At 39.5% G+C, this 17,990-nt stretch overlaps 2 protein-coding genes across 8 annotated transcripts in view; both read left to right on the forward strand.

The window, feature by feature from the left end:
* The window catches only part of LOC307000587 (NACHT, LRR and PYD domains-containing protein 3-like), a 30,572-nt gene extending 16,660 nt beyond the window's left edge, over positions 1–13,912 (forward strand). Inside the window, exons 8-10 of the mRNA XM_079616258.1 lie at positions 3,803–3,973; positions 12,743–12,913; positions 13,612–13,912. Of these exons, the coding sequence (XP_079472384.1) occupies positions 3,803–3,973; positions 12,743–12,913; positions 13,612–13,786 (517 nt within the window). The 3' untranslated portion in view covers positions 13,787–13,912. The remainder of the gene's footprint in view (positions 1–3,802; positions 3,974–12,742; positions 12,914–13,611) is intronic.
* A 967-nt stretch (positions 13,913–14,879) lies between these two features.
* The window catches only part of zfyve27 (zinc finger, FYVE domain containing 27), a 99,144-nt gene continuing 96,033 nt past the window's right edge, over positions 14,880–17,990 (forward strand). For 4 of the 7 annotated variants that reach the window (XM_079616299.1, XM_079616301.1, XM_079616304.1 and 1 more), the window contains exons 1-4: positions 14,880–14,936; positions 15,024–15,075; positions 15,533–15,763; positions 15,953–16,023. In XM_079616299.1, coding sequence (XP_079472425.1) covers positions 15,534–15,763; positions 15,953–16,023 — 301 coding nt within the window. In that variant the 5' untranslated portion in view covers positions 14,880–14,936; positions 15,024–15,075; position 15,533. Of the gene's footprint in view, positions 15,076–15,532; positions 15,764–15,952; positions 16,024–17,990 lie in introns of all 7 variants that reach the window. The other 3 variants (XM_079616292.1, XM_079616300.1, XM_079616294.1) reach the window with 1 other exon arrangement.

The following is a 17,990-nucleotide window of genomic DNA, read 5'->3' on the forward strand; positions in this document are numbered from 1 at the left end:
TTCCATATATGGGAAACTAGTGCTTATATTTTCAATATACTGCAATATATGCATTGACCATGTATGGCTAAATATTAATACATATAAAATATTTATGAATGAAGACAAAAATAGCATTACATGTAATATTTACAAAGTTGTATCCTTTATTGTGTACATATATTGCACATACATGTTCCCATATAAATGTGAATGTATGTTCACACACATATACTGTATATACACACACATTCATCGAATGAGTTACAATAGATTTCTAGTTCCCAGCATGCTTTGCTTCTGACTGTTAAATAGAGCACAATTTAAAATTAAGTGTTTAATGAGTTTTGCTCAATATTAATATAGTGAGAGATCTGTTAGTGTTTCATGATCTATTATTCTGGAATTTTAAAGATTTTCTGGTGTGTGTGAGTTTTTGGGGTCATTGTGCTGAAGAGTAGAGCCTGTGGTGACATTGACAATTGTTTTAACACCATTAAAACTGCAATTACTATATTTTAAAAGTAATGGCTGTGCACTCCTCAGCTAGTGGTGGGCAGATCGAGGCTTTGAAACAATCCGACACCCGTCTCAACGGTGGCACCTAGTGGTCACTTGCAGGTGTTGATCTGAAAAAACCTTGTTTTTTATTTTATTTTTTGTATTTAACCTTTGTATTTTTCTAAAATGTGAAGCTTCTAACCTGTAGGCTCCTCACTGTGCATAATGTTATTTTTATATATCTATCTATCTATTAATCTTTCTATGTATCTATATATGTATCTATAGGGCTGCATGATTATGGCCAAAGTGAAAATCACGATTATTTTGATCAATATCCAAGATGGCGCCTTTGTTTGGCATGGCCGTTGCTGCGTCACATTTGTGTCGTTTTTATTTGTTTGTGTATGTCTCTTTTGTGGTCACATTAACCTTGCCTTTAAACCACTGTGTCACCACTGTTCAGACATACGATCGTGTCACCCTGATGAACATTGGAGTGTATATGGAAGGACTCTGTAACACCTGGGAGAGTTATAGTCAAACTTTTCCACCCCCGTTGGTGTGTGTACCCAGCCTATTTGATTACCGATTTTTGCTTCGGGGCCGTGGAAATCCCAAGAAGAGACGAAGGAGAAGGGGTTGCAGAGCTGGAGTTCGGGTCGGGATGAGGCTGTCTTTGTCGATTGGGGTGCCCAAGCTTCTCTGCGGGCGGCGGCCGCGGTGGCTGCTGCCAGTTTTTCCCCGGGATACAGGTGCTGGGGGCGCTCTGTCGCAGGGTCGCCTTCAGCTTGTCCTGCCCATTGGACGAGATCCCCTTTGGTCATCGTGGGGCGGTGGTGGAGACGCAGTTGGGAAACGGCAGTTTGTGGCCGATCTGCCTGACCAGCGACTGGCCACACGGCACCGCTGGAAATCACATGACAGTACCAGGTGTTTGCGGCCACTACAACTTGCTATTAAGGAGACCAGTCTGCCATCATCGCTCCGTTTAGCGCTGCTCAATGCTCGTTCCATCACTAATAAGGCGCATGCCATCAACAATCTTTTCACCACGGAAAAGATGGATTTTATGTTCCTTACAGAAACATGGCAAAAGGATAAGGAAGCCGTACATTTAAATGAGCTCTGCTCTGCAGGCTGCTCAGTGATTGGGACACCTCGAACGGCTCGCCAAGGCGGCGGCCTTGCTGTTGTGTATCGTGACAGATTTTTATGCAGAGGAATCCACTCTGAAACCTTCTCCTCTTTTGAGTCACAGATGATTAAGGTCGGTTCTGTTAAAATTTTTCATTTTGTGTTAATTTACCGTCCTCCTGGTCCTGCAGGTATCTTCCTTACTGATTTTACTGATTTTTTAACCTCTATGATCAAGCTGGAGAAAGTTTAAATTATTGGAGATTTTAATCTTCATATTGATGATATGTCATGTATTGCAGCTACAAATCTCCTATCCATCACTGACTCTTTTAATTTTATGCAATATGTCTCAGGACCTACACACTTAAAGGGGCACACCCTGGACCTTGTTTTCTCATTAGGTCTTGAGATAGTAAATGTGTGTGTGGAGGATGTACATGTGAGTGATCATAGTTGTGTTTTCTTTAACCTAAATTTACCTCGGGACCCCCCGCCTCTGAGAATTAAGGCTCAAAGGAGGGTTATTAACCAGGATGTTGCTGAGAAGTTTTCTATTTTGTTTAATCCATGCCAGCTAAGGGGTTGTAGTGATGTAAATGTGTATGCTGAGTCTTTTAACAGCCAATGTTTAGCAATTTTAGATGAAGTGGCTCCTATGAAATCAAACATTGTCTCTATTAAAAAGCCCTGCCCGTGGATTAATACATCTATTCAGAGCTGTAGAAGTAAACGACGGAAAATAGAGCGCTTATGGAAAACAACTAATCTCAAAGTTCACAGGCTTTATCTTAGGGAATTTTTACTGCTTCTCTAAATGAACTCCTGAAGAGTGCTAGAACTAACTACTTCTCTCAGTTAATATCCTCTAATAAGAAAAACCCCAAATTCTTGTTTGATACCATTAATTCTATTGTTTCGCCATTTGTTTCTCCAACTGCGGTGCTTTCTCTGTCAAACAGTAATGTATTCCTTAACTTCTTTGTTGAGAAAATTAAGGATATAAGAGCTAGCATTTTACTTCCTCCTACATACAAGGCTTGCACTTTGGCTCTTTCCTATCCGTGTTTCTCCTTTAAACTTGTGACATTACTCGATGTTACCACTCTGCTAGATAAGTTGAAGTCCTCTTATGGCCACAGTGATGTTCACCCGACGATGCTGTTTAAGCAGGTTTTTGATAGTATTGGCCCCTCTGTTGTAGAAATGATCAATACTTCTCTTTTAACAGGTGTGGTTCCTGACTTTTTTAAACATGCTATTGTTGAACCTGTTGCCCAGTTTAGACCCATTGTAACCCATGAATTATAGGCCTATATCTAAACTCCCTTTCATGGCAAAGATTCTAGAGAAAGTGGTAGCAGAGCAGCTTACTACTTTCTTAGAGATAAATTATATTTTTGACAAATATCAGTCAGGTTTTCGTAAAAAACATTCTACGGAAACTGCACTGGTGAAAGTTTCAAGTAATATTTTGATGTCAGCTGATTCTGGGAAGCATACAGTGTTAGTTTTATTGGACCTTACATCTGCATTTGACACTATTGATCACAATATTATGCTTAATAAACTTTCAGGATCTATTAGGGATATCTGGATCAGCTTTGAAATGGTTTTCATCTTACCTTACTGGTAGAAGTTTTAGTGTTTTTATAAATCAGATCATGTCAGATACTGCAGGTTTATCGAGTGGTGTTCCTCAGGGTTCTGTCCTGGGACCGATTCTTTTCCTTCTGTATATACTCCCTCTAGGACAGATAATCAGCCAGTTTCAGTATATCTCTTATCACTTGTATGCAGATGACATTCAGTTATACTGTTCTTTTAAGCCTACTGAGTTATATAAACTGTCATCTTTAATCAACTGTCTGAGTAGGATCAAGCAGTGGCTAAATGATAACTTTTTAATGCTGAACTCAGCCAAGACTGAAACTTTAATCATTGCCCCTGAGCAAAGCATCCCTCAGATAAAACAGCAGTTTTCTATATATGAAAAGCAGCAATTCCTTATGTATTATTCAGTATAATGTAATATATTAACACAATATATTATTCTGTATATTTTCAAATATACTGTTAAACCATTTAATACATTGATCATTCATATATGGTAAATATATTTTCTTTTCATAAGGGATAGTTCCTGCTGAACTGAGAGATTAAAGTGTGTGTTGTTGTTCTACAGGTTGGGATGGTGTGAGATCACAGCTGAAGGTTGTGCTGCTCTGGCTTCAGCTCTGAGATCAAACTCACTCCTCAGAGAACTGGATCTGTCTGAGAATATAATAGGAGATAAAGGTCTGACGCTGCTCTCTGATGGACTGAAGGATCCTCACTGTAAACTGGAGAAACTGGAGTAAGATCATACATTAATCTTAACTGAGACACGAATAATGTTGTTTGAACCCTTTAATTCATACTGTTTTTGCATTAAGTGGAGATAATGGCAAATTACTAATTACTTCCAGCGGTTAACGTGAATGATGTTAACAATATTGTGAGGCAGCTGTCACTCCTGAGAGTAAGAAAGAGACGGGCTTTAAATCATATATTTCGAGCTACATCGACAACTTTGAGGGGGATTTTTTTTTTCCTCATATCATGCGAAATCCGACTAGCGATCGGTTTCTAAAATCGTTGTCTCCGTTTCTGAGAAAATGAAGTTTTGCCGTTAGTACGCTTCGCTATAGAGCGCGCTATGCGGAAGTAAAGACGCTGGCTGAGATTCTCCCGGAAATACGACAGCAGCGTTCGTGCATACAGCCTGTTTTATTACATTATATGTTTTAAAATTACAGAGCTTTGTATTTTATAGCATTTTATGTCAGTGGTTCTCAACTCTGGTCCTGGGGATTTAAAAAAAAAGAATGTGCAGTGTAAATACCCTTACGGAACAAAAATATATGGGAATATACTGAAAGATATAATGTAATATATTACATAATAACTTTCCATATATGGGAAACTAGTGCTTATATTTCCAATATACTGCAATATATGCATTGACCATGTATGGCTATATATTAATACATATAAAATATTTATAAATGAAGACAAAAAATATACATATATATATATACACACACACATTCATGGAATGAGTTACAATATATTTCTAGTTCCCAGCATGCTTTGCTTCTGACTGTTAAAAGAGAGCAAATGTTAAAATTAAGTGTTTTATGTTTTGCTCAATATTAATATAGTGGGAGATCTGTTAGTGTTTCATGATCTGTTGTTTTGGAATTTTAAAGGTTTTCTGGTATGTGTGAGTTTTTGGGGTCTTTGTGCTGAAGAGTAGAGCCTGTGGTGACGTTGATGATTGTCCAAACACCATTAAAACTACAATTACTATATTTTTAAAGTAATGGCTTTGCACTCCTCAGCACAGTGATCGTATTTTGGCTAAATACATTAGTACATGCAGTCAGATGTGCAAGTGCTTTTAACTAGCTTGAAATTATGAAATATTTATAATGGAAATAATAAAAAAAAATATAAGAAATATATTACATTATATATTTCTCTCTATGTGTGTTTGTTACATGAGTAAATATATCTGCAATATATTACACATGCAGTGCCATATCTGATAGTGATGGAAGTCCGGTTCTTTTGGACAGTTCGTTTCAATGAACCGGTTCACCAGTTCTTTTACGTCCTCGCGTAATCACGTCAATTCTATCATCCCGGCGGATAAAAATACATTTAAATAAAGGCATTTGTAATCATAACTTTGTTATAATCATCTTGGATAAGTTTCTTACATTTATGTTTTGCAAATTAACCTTACAGCTACAGGTGATGTGCAAACGCGGATGTTTCACATGTCTTAAAGATATAAATAAACTGGTTAAATCAATTTTATTAGGGTCCAAGCACCGAAGGTGCGGAGGCACCTATTGTATCTGTTCCGGTTCTTATTATTATTCTGCTTCTTCTTCTTCTTCTTCTTTTTCCGACTGGGTGTCTATGGCAGCCCATAGAAGCGTATGCGGGAAAGTTATGAAAATTGGCACAGTGATAGAGGACAGCCTTGACCTATCACCATAGCAAATTTGGAGTCTCCAACTCATTCCCTCTAGCACCACCAGCTGTCCAAAGTTTCACTCATGTTTATGCTAATAACTTTTGAACCACAAGGGCTACAAACAAAATTATTTTTTCCTCTGATTCCTGAGCTCACGACAATTCGACTGCACCATATGATGTAATTTTCCGTCATAATAGTTTTCCCACCATTTAGAATTTTCAGAAAAACCTACTTTTTCAAACTCTTCCTAGGCCGTTGCTCCGAATTTCACGAAAATTTAACCAGATCATCTCCAGACAATGACCACAAAAAGTTATGGAAATCAAGTTGATTCGAATAACCGTTCTCGAATACCACGAAAATAAATTTTACGTAGCGCTTGCGAAAACAGACTCAAGGCTGTATCTCCACAACGCTTTATCAGATTCAGACCAAATTTGGTACATGTCATCACAAGCATGACCTGAGGCTACATGCTGCGTTTCGGCGCAGCGCCACCTACTGGTCCGGAGATATGAAGAATTTATGTTTTTGCTTATAACTTCTGAACGGTTTGTCCAAAAATCATAAAAGTGGTCTCGTTAGATTCAAGGCGTCATGCTGAGTTAACTGATATGCAATTTTCCCATATCGGCCATTTTGGCTGTCAGCCATTTTGAATTATGTGCTAAAATGTTGTATTTTATGAACGCATGAACGTATCGTTACGAAACTCAGTATGGGTCATCAGTACAAGGCAGATTATGAGACAGCGTTATAACAAAAGTTATAATGAAATTTCCAAAAATGCTAATAACTTTTGAATAAATGTGCCTATAGTAATGACACTTTTTCGAACTCCTCCTAGACCGAACGTCCGATTCTCACCAAAATCGGATCGTGTCATCTCCAGACCGTGCCGAGTAAAAGTTATGGATTTCGTGTCGATAGACGAAACCGTTTTCATATACCGCAGTGGCAAAGTTGAGGCATGATGCCAAAATGACTATTCAGGCTTTATATCTGCAATGCCTTGACATATTGACACCAAACTTTGTATGTGTCATTGTCACTTCACTCTGACCACATCACATCAGTTTCGTAACTGCGCCACCTATTGGTCGAAAGTGATAATCATATGTTTAATTAATGTATGTGATTTTTCAACCATTTTGCCAAAATTCATCTTTAAATGTCTTCAATTGCTCCTTGCTGCAGTTTGTCTGACACTTTCAGCCATGTAGGTATATCTTGTCGTCTGCTTTTGCGCTTGGCCCCGTAATGGCTGCTTGCAGCTATATTTTTATTTGTTATTAAATAAACTTACATTTCGCCGAATTCGGCCCCTCATTTAAGTCCTCGGTTCACCCGTGTGCTCATGTATCAGCACAGCAGTTGGCCGAAAGAAAGTTCAGTTTAGAGACGGTGCTATCACGCATGCTCAGTATCTCCAGCTCATCGGTTCTCCGTATCGAACGTGTCCGAAAGTAGCAGTTCTCGGTTCTGTACTGGTGATTCAAGAACCTCTGTTGCAGTCGGCCTGTATATGTACTGAGAACTGCTGAAACCTTACTATACATTCGATAAAAATAAAAAGTCGATGCATGTCTCCAGTATGTTTAACGTTATGTTTTGATTTAACACATTATAAACATTAACTAAGCACCCTTAAAACCTTGGCAAGAGTTACGTCAAAGTTACGATCGCTCTCCTCATCAACAGCGTCATCATTCATCAAACCGCAGTCATTCTCAGCGCAATTACGCCACGTCTCCCAGACCAGAGACTAACATTAGGAATTGGACCGTAGCTCGCCTTCAGCGAGCTCTTAAGGATAAAGGCATCCACTTCAGCCGATCTGACAATAAATCAACATTATTTCAGCTTTACACAGCATCCACCAACACTTCAACTTTAAATTCCGAGCCTCCAACGCTTCCGGCATTCACACGCGATCCTCTCATCGTCACTCATGACGTCACTGTACTGCCTCCACAACAGCCTCAGCCAGCAGTATCGGCGCCACCTAGTGGAGACCAACTACTTCAACCTTCAATTTCCACCCCTTCTACCTCAGATTTATCCCATCTAATGACATCTTTTCTTACATACTTACGCTCAAAAACAGCTCCAAATCCTTATGGACATTCATCCCTTCATCCCATCATCCATTCCTCTATCCTTCCTTCTGGCATTAACAGCCACACTGTTCCTGCTATTTCTGATTCTTCCCTACAAATTAACCCAAATCAAGTCCATCATGCAGCAAACCCAGGACTTCTACCTCTCAGCGGACCTTTTCAACCCCCTACTATTCCTTCCTTTTACCCAACTAATCTATCACTTTTCCCCACCCTTCCCCACCCCTATCCCTCCCTTTCCCAACACCCTCACATCATGCCAATAAATACTAGCCCATATACCTTGGCCACAGCCGCACCGCCTCCTCGTCCAGCTTCATCAATTCACCGGCCCTCCCCAGTCTCTTCAGCCTTACGTCTTCAGATCTTATCAGGTAACTACACCGATCTAGCCCAGCTCCTCCAGCCATCCCTCATAAATTCCAGCCAGCCCAGAGAGCTGCAAACCAGTCTAGGCCTAATGCAGTTCAGCCATCCACTAAACTCTCATTCAAAATACCTTACTCCCACCGAATTCGCTTTAGCTTTCTCGATCTACAGAGACATAATTTGCTCTGTCTATCCCGATCGAAGAACTGAGCTAGACGATTACCTATCGATCGTTTTAGACATGGCAGTGCGTTTCGGAGGAACAGGCTTCTACAACTATCACGTTCTTTTCGCCACCCAAGTAGCAGGTCGGTTACAGCAGTTGAATCAGGGAACATACTGGGGCACTCTCGATGCAGAACTTTACTGTCGGATCTTCGCAGCACGCACCTCAATGTCCTGCGAACTATGCGGGGCACCCTCACATCCAGCTTCAGCATGCACCATCACACCCTCTCTATCTCAACCCTCCTCCTCACGCAAAACATCCGTTTTCAATAGATTATCCTCAGCAGCCCCACCTCCTCCTCTAATTCCCAAACCCCTCAACATACAACCCACAGCCAATGTTCCACTTCCCAAAGGCATTGACAAAAGAGGACGGCCGATCCTCTACCAAGGAGGCAGAATGGTATTGCAACAACTTCAACCATCTCGGCTGCTCTCTTTCCAATTGCAGATTCCTACACACCTGCTCTTTCTGCGGAGGCGCTCACTCAAGAGCCTCTTGCCCCCACAACCCAACTGCTCTACCCGACTGACTATTAAAGTATCTCGGAACACCAGTCAAGGTAAAAGCATTAGCCACTGCCTTACTAGACCACCCCGACAGAGAGTTTGTAGATTTCCTTATCAGTGGATTAACAAACGGCTTCCTCCCAGGCATAGAGATAATCCCAGACACGTCTCATCTCTCCCATAACCTCCAGTCCGCTCTCTCAGAACCAGACGTAGTTGACACATTAATAGCTAAAGAAGTCCAAGAAGGATTCATGATAGGCCCATTTAAAGAACCTCCATTTTCTCCCTTTCGCATCAGTCCCATCGGAATCGCCACCAGGAAATATTCCGGGAAAAAGAGATTAATCATCAACCTGTCCTCCCCCCATGGCTCACACATTCCCAGTATCAATAGCATCATTCCAGCCCCAGACTTCTCCATGAAATACACTTCCATCGACCAAGCCATCACTCTCATCCGCAAGGCAGGCCATGGAGCATGGCTCTCCAAAACAGACATCACCAGCGCTTTCAAAGTCATGTCCATTCACCCAGAATTCTGGCGTTTCTTTGGAATATTCTGGAAAGGAGCTTATTATTTTTCAGTACGCCTCACTTTCGGCTGCAGAAGCAGCCCCAAGATCTTTGACTCCCTCTCGGAGGCTTTATGTTGGATTCTCATCAATAACCACAGGCTTCCCTACGTCCTCCACCTCCTTGATGACTTCCTCATCATCACACCTACATCCGCACCTCCACACTCAGGACTTTCTACCCTTGTTAAAATGTTTTCCGAACTAGGCGTACCCCTTTCAAAAGAGAAGACCTCAGGGCCATGCACCTCCATCGAGTTCTTAGGCATCACCCTAGACTCCATCTCCTTCCAAGCATCTCTACCTCCTGGGAAAATACAACGCATTTCATTGCTCCTATCGAACTATCTTCTAGCAGACAGGTGCACTAAGCAGCAGCTGCTAGCTCTTCTTGGCCATCTTAACTACGCCATCAGAATAATACCCCAGGCAAAATCTTTCCTTTCCAACCTACTGTCAAAAGCAGCAACAATCCCCTCTCTACACGACAAAGTCACATTGGATGAAGCCTGCAAAATGGAAATGCGGCTCTGGCAGCAATTTCTGTCTTCATGGAACGGCATATCCTTCTTTTATAACGACTATGTCACACAGCCAGAAGACATTCAGCTGTATACAAATTCGGCGGCTACTACAGCGGCCGCTGGTTCGCTTCCGAATGGCCACCAGAATTCAGCTGTCTAATTCAGCAGCCAGACCTTCCCTCATCTGCACTTTACGAAATGTACCCTGTCATCATAGCAGCCATCCTTTGGGGGCATGAATGGTCCAGACATTCCATACTCATCCACTCAGATAACTCGGCAGTAGTCGAAATCATAAACAAAGGCAGATCTCGTTCCCCGGCTATCATGCAATTAGTCCGCAGACTAACACTAATATCGGCTCAACACCAGTTTATCATCCGAGCAGCACACATCCCAGGATACCACAATAGCATAGCTGACTCATTGTCTCGTTTTTCTTTTCAGAAATTCAGAATCTTGGCTCCAGAGTCAGACATCCATCCCACGCCAGTCCCACCGTTTTCAGCCACCATCTTCAATTAAATCCACAGCTGGAATCCCTTTCATACACTTCACGAGAAGCTATCCTCAACGGCCTCGCTCCGAGTACCCTCTCTGCTTACTCGACTGGTTGGAATTTTTTCAAGGCTTACCACTCCTTTTACCAACTCTCATTTCCTCTAATGAATGTTTGGTCCATCTGCAATTTCGTCACTCATGCCCATTCCCACCTAAATATCAGGGCATCCTCCATTCAGACTTACCTATCCGGAATCAACTTTATCTACAAACTCGCCACTGGTGACCAATGCCACTCCATTTCTCACTCTCACGTATCCATGCTCATCAGAGGTCTACGAAAACAAGAACCAGTCCTCACATTAAATGCTTGCCCTCAACTTCCGACCTCCTTAGCCAAAGCATCCACACATTACGTTCCGGCTACTTGAACCCTTCAATCGACAAAACACTAGAAAGCATGTTCTTTCTCGCATTCTTCGGCTTCCTGAGATGCTCGGAATTTGCCCCGTCGACTTCAGCCTTCAATTCAGCCATTCATCCCAGCCTCTCAGACATTACCGCTCATACGCCAGATTCTCTGATATATACCCTAAAGAGAAGTAAAACCGACCAATTTGGAGAGTCATCTCCAATCTACATTTTTCGCCTCAACTCCTTCCTCAGTCCTTATGAGCCACTTTCGGAATACGTTCTTTCCAGATACGCCAACCATTCATCTCCTCAAGAACCACTCTTCCTCGCAGAAAACAATAAAATGGCCACTAGATTCTGATTTAGCAAACACTTCCGGAATATTCTTAGCACCTCCGGCATACAGTATTGTTCAAAATAATAGCAGTACAATGTGACTAACCAGAATAATCAAGGTTTTTAGTATATTTTTTATTGCTACGTGGCAAACAAGTTACCAGTAGGTTCAGTAGATTCTCAGAAAACAAACAAGACCCAGCATTCATGATATGCACGCTCTTAAGGCTGTGCAATTGGGCAATTAGTTGAAAGGGGTGTGTTCAAAAAAATAGCAGTGTCTACCTTTGACTGTACAAACTCAAAACTATTTTGTACAAATATTTTTTTTTTCTGGGATTTAGCAATCCTGTGAATCACTTAACTAATATTTAGTTGTAACTTGTTTGCCACGTAGCAATAAAAAATATACTAAAAACCTTGATTATTCTGGTTAGTCACATTGTACTGCTATTATTTTGAACAATACTGTATCTCCTGAACACTACTCCATACATTCATTCCGGATCGGAGCAGCCACCACGGCCGCCAGTACGGGCATTTCTGACAAGACAATCAGAGTCCTAGGTCGCTGGTCATCCGAAGCATACCGCTTGTATATCCGTAATAATCTTAACGATCTCCGTCTAGCCCAAGCCCGCATTGGCTCATCCAAACCTTTGGGGGTCTTCAAGTAACTCTGCTTACTACTACCGAGACGAAGCCCCCACTCTGAGTCTCCCTGGACAAGACTCCCTGATCAGCCAGACGGAGAACCATAACATTCTTTCCCCATCCCTTTCGACCCTTCTTCATTCCAAAGCTAAATCTGTGTGGTTGTGGCGTGGTCCTTGCTAGTGAACCTTTGAAAAATTGCACGCATGCTCAGTATGTGGAACGTGTCCGAAAGAAACAGTTCTCGGTTCTGTACTGGTGATTGAGAACCGCTGTACCTGTGCGTTCGGTAGTATCAGCTGCTCGTGCTCATCACTTCTCTCAGCACAGCATGTCTCAGTTCAGTAAACTGTTGGAGTTTACTCAGTGAACATATACTCCGGGATATTGTTTATTTCGAGTCGGAGGAACTGTGTCAGGCATATCCAAAAGTGAGTAACTTTAGTAACTTGTGGATCAGCGATGACGCAGGACGCGAACAGTTTTGAACGATTCAGTCCGATTTAGTGTACGGGTTCGACCGGTTCAAAAGAACGATTCGTTCACAAACCGGACATCACTACTATCTGATCACATATACATCTATATATTATGAAGTGTATTACTGAATATGAAATTAAATACATTATGATATATTAGTAAATATATCGTCACATATTTTTCTATATATGAAAAGCAGCAATTCCTTATGTAATATTCAGTATATTGTAATATATTAACACAATATATTATTCTGTATATTTTCAAATATACTGTTAAACCATTTAATATATTGATCATTCATATATGGTAAATATATTTTCTTTTCATAAGGGATAGTTCCCGCTGAACTGAGAGATTAAAGTGTGTGTTGTTGTTCTACAGGTTGAGATGTTGTAAGATCACAGCTGAAGGTTGTGCTGATCTGGCTTCAGCTCTGAGATCAAACTCACTCCTCAGAGAACTGGATCTGACTGTGAATATAATAGGAGATAAAGGTCTGACGCTGCTCTCTGATGGACTGAAGGATCCTCACTGTAAACTGGAGAAACTGACGTAAGATCATACATTAATCTTAACTGAGACACGAATAATGTTATTTTAACCCTTTAATTCATACTGTATCATATTTGATCTAAATTATCAACATGATCAAAAACCTGTTGCACACAATCTACTACTTGCCTTCTGTTGTCTGGTTGATGGTTTATAGTTTTTTTAATCAAATATCATTTTAAAACGTGTCCTTCAGCTCGTGGGTCATGTGACTTTTTGCTGTGAAATCTTTACGGATTTTTAAGTAAACACAAGAATAATCTTTATAATGTTAGAAATATTTCAAGTTGATAATTTTCTGGACTGAAGCAACTTAGCTTTACTTGATTATCCATACATCTTTTTTGATAAATCATGTTCAAATGTATCAAATATGATCCTCAGGCTTTTGAGGAAGGTTTATTAGTTCATCTCTCAATCATCATTGTATTGCATTACATTATATGTTTTAAAATTACACTTTGATCATAAAACTAAGCATTTAAATATCATCTTACTAAGACACATTATTTATAAATATCATCTTGTTATTGGCAGAAATAGAGTGACGACTGATATTTATATGCATTTTATGTCAGTGGTTCTCAACTAATTTTCCCTGTTTAGTAAATATTGCCCTTAATTAATATCTCAGTCTCTCTGTGGTTGTGTAGTTCCTGCTGAACTGAGAGATTAAAGTGTGTGTTGTTGTTCTGCAGGTTGAGATGGTGTGAGATCACAGCTGAAGGTTGTGATGCTCTGGCTTCAGCTCTGAGATCAAACTCACTCCTCAGAGAACTGGATCTGTCTGCGAATAATCTACGAGATGCAAGTGTGAAGAGTCTCTCTGCTTTAAAAGATAATCCACATTATAAACTGGAGACGCTGCGGTAAGTATTGATTCCTTTCATATAATATAATAATGTCATGAACTAGTCAATCCTCTGAACAGATGTGTCAGTAATGCATGTGTTACTGACTGTGTTTTATTTCACTGACAGATATTAGATGATGGTGAATATGGAGCCACTATAGAGACATGATCCTCAACACTGAAGTCACGTGACCTTTACTGGATTTACTGTATATGTACATGATTTTTTGTATAATATCTAATAAAGTCTTGCTCTCATGTATGTATTAGTGAACTGGTGTGTTTTTATCATCCATCTCCGTGAAGTGAGCAGCTCAACACAATCACTACATTAACAGTGATGAACTTCAGAGTTTCATCTGTGTTTCAGGAACTGGATCATTTATAGGGTTTACTGATGATGATGCTTTTAATGTCTTTGTCAAAAGTCTTTGAAATTTGATTGAAGCTCATCTGAAGAGGATATTTGCCATTGCATTGTCACATTATTATTTTATATTAGTTTTCTGTCTTTGTTTATGTTGGTTTGTGTGAAAGGCAAATTATTATGATTAAGGTGAAAATTTGTGTCATCACATGATCACTATGAGTTAGCCTATATTTATCTCTTCAGAAACAGCTAATGCTACACATCATGACTATTTAAACTAAATCGGTTATTCCTTTCAAATCAAACACATTTTTATATATAAATTAGGCTAATTATACAATATCTTATACACTAAAGTAAGCGAAATTTGCTCTTGGAACAGAATGGCTACACAGAATTGTAGATGCTTGTAAATTTACAATTGAATAGTGATAAAAAAAATGGTGGGAAAAAGCGTTAATCGCGCTTATTCACAGATATATCCCACACAATCTCAACAAACAGTCAAACTAATAGATAATATTGTAGCCACAAAAAATAACCCGAGCAATAATAACATGAGTGAACATTAGTTTATTTAAGAAAATATGTTATGCTTAAAAATGTCTCAGAACACACAAATAGAAGATATAATAAAAAAAGTTATAATGCAGATGCTGACAAAAGTGTCCTCTAAACTTATATAACAGAAAATAACAGAATACAGCCAATCGTTGTGATCGGCGCTCTTCTCCTCTTCCTGACACTCAATCATCGCGCTCTGACATCTACACTTCTGCCTGCGAATTGCGGAAGCAGAAGTCAGTGGACAGGCGGTATTAAAGCTTGTTTATATATATTTGTAAGAGGATTCATCTAATATTTATCCATCTTTATTCACATTAAAGACTGTTTGATGACTCTGTAGTGGGCAGAAGACACTGTTTGAAGGATTTAAAGGTATGTCATTGTCTGTTGTGTTTTCTTCTGGTTGATGTTTATACGACGTGTTTATTATATTCACCTTTTATTACTGTCATACCTAAGAAATTAAAGTATTATTGTTTTAAACACGTTAATCGTGTGTTAAAATCATAGGTTAAAATCAGTTTAACATCAATTGAAATGACTCTTACTTCTGTTCACATGTTTTAAAGCATCAGATGTGTTTTTTTCTGGTTGTGATCCAGTCAAAATCTGCTCACCTTTATTTATATAACTATAAATTACATTGTTTCAAAGCAGCTTCACAGTATTATTATATAAGTCTACTGGATTTGGCATTGCTGATCTGATTAAGATTTAAATTAGGCTTTCTTAGCAGGAGTCAGTTTTAATGTCATCCACAGATGTGAGTCTCTTGACGGTCACGTGTGTACAGAGATAAACACAGTGTTGATGTTCTCTGATCTCCCAGCATGCAGTGCACAGCCTCCTCTCCTCATGATCTCCCGCAGACGGGTGGCGATCGGACCAAACTCACCCAGTTTCCCGCCAAGGACTCGTCCTCCATAGACAGCGCCTCTGAGCTGGGCGGCCCCAGAGCGCTGACCTTTGACCTGCTGAACATGGTGATCTGCTTCAAGCGGATGGCCATCTTCCTGGAGCCCGTCACAGACACGCTGGAGGTGCTGCGGTTCCTGCTCGGGTGAGACACGGCCCTTACAAATCACACTGACAACTGCACATCTCGCACTGCTTCTGTACTCCAGGTGACTGTATCATGTGACTCTTATCAGAAGGCTTTTGTTGTTGTTCCAGCCAGTTGAGAAACGCATCTCTGAGTTGTTCATGTGCTGTGTGTCCCAGTGTTCAGCTCTGATGCTGTGTGTTGTAGGTGGAGGATGCCGCTGTTCTCTCTGTCGAGCTGCGTTCTGCTCAACATCCTCTTCCTCACGCTGAGTGAAGGTGAGACACCAGTAGATGCTGTGTTCATGTGCACAAATCTTCTCACACAGGAACAGTTATGGCATAATAAGTGAGGTTAACCCTATTAAGCCGACTGTATTATACTTGATACACACATTTCTAAGGGCTTTAAATTATCCACATGGTGAAAACTGCTGTAAAACCTGTTGCACTCAATCTACTACATGCTTTCTGTCGTCTGACTGATGCTTTATATTCTTTTAGCAAGTAAAAGGCCTTTAATAATTGTTCTATGTAATTGAACCACACCTTCAGGTTGTTGTTTTTGTGTGGTTGTGTTTTAAATCTACTGATCTACTTTAAAAGTAAATCTACTTTTATTGACCATAAAACCAAGCATTTAAATATAATTTTACTAAGACATGCTATTGGGAGATAAAGAGTGACGACTGTTATTTATGTGCATTTTATATAAGCAGTCTTTTGTATTGTTATAAAGATCTTGTTTTACATTATGAGCTATTAGAATTTCATCTTGTTTTTTGTTTTGTTTTTTTTTGGACATATACTAAATATCAACATCTGCAGGAAATTTGCATATCTTTGCTCAGTTTGGGGCCTCTGAATAAAATTAAGGTGTTTTACTGAAGACAAAGTTCTCCACAAGTTCTCAATAGTATTTAAATTAGGAAAAAAACAGAAACACTAGTACTTCTAGTCAATGGGTAATAATTTGACGTCATGCTTACAGATTCTGATTAACATTACAGATCATTCTAGCAACTCAAGAAACTTTGGTAAGGGTCACCAGTGAATCATAAATGATAAATGTATATGGGCCGCTGTTGAATTCTCCTGGAGACTGTTCCTTTGGCAGGGTCACATGCGTCTCATAATAATAATAATAATAATAATAATAATAAACAACCCCTGAAAGCACAGTTAGATAAAACATATATTTTCCCTTCAGGGCTGAGTTTCTGTCGGCACTTCACTGGATCATGAAAACTACATCCACACAGAATAAGAATAAAGTTCGAACTGACTATTCTCATAAAATATGGTTCGTTTGGTTGTATGAGCAAATTAAGCACAAAACAAGTACATGTTTATTCTCTGGAAGCCGGGCTAAGTGAGTAAACACTGTTACTGCATTCTGACATCGATCAGACCCTTCATCACCTCTCAGATACCAGATACAGACATTCCTGTAACATAAATACCAGAATAAATACACTGCTTTTAAGAAAACTATGATTTCCAATTTATTATATAATACAAAAACAGGGATTGTAAATCCACCCCTTCATTGCTGAACTGAGAGAGTGTGTCGTTGTTTTCTGCAGGTTGAGTTGTTATATCACAGATAAAGGTTTTGCTGCTCTGAGATCAAACTCAGAGAACTGGATCTGACTGGGAATATAATACATGCAAGTGTGAAGAGTCTCTGCTTTAAAGATGATCCACATTATAAAGTCAAGACACTGCAGTAAGTACTATTGATTAATAATGTCATACAGTATAATATAATAATGTCATGAACTAGTCAATCCTCTGAACAGATGTGTCAGTAATGCATGTGTTACTGTCTGTTTTATTTAACTGACAGATATTAGATGATGGTGAATATGGAGCATGATCATCATCAACACTGAAGTCACGGTGACCTCACTGCTGTGTGTTGTGATTTTTCTAATAATGACTATATCAATGTAAATATTTTGTGTGAAAAAGGATCTATTAAAATATGTATCCCATCCATGTATTGGTGGACTTTTTTTTATCATATCAGTCAACAGCTCAATATAATTGAAGAGCAAATAAAAAAAAATGTTTCATTTGTGGGTTAATGGCCAATCCTGGATGTTTATAGGGTTAGATTATTGTTATTATTATACCATCCAGTTTATGAGAAATATATATTTTTTGGATTATGACTGTAAAGGTAAAACCATTTCTTCAGTGTTAACGTGTTTTCCATCACTGTTTGTCATTTTGATTTCCCC

Source organism: Phoxinus phoxinus, assembly GCF_949152265.1.
Source record: "Phoxinus phoxinus genome assembly, chromosome: 6".
Lineage (NCBI taxonomy): Eukaryota > Metazoa > Chordata > Actinopteri > Cypriniformes > Leuciscidae > Phoxinus > Phoxinus phoxinus.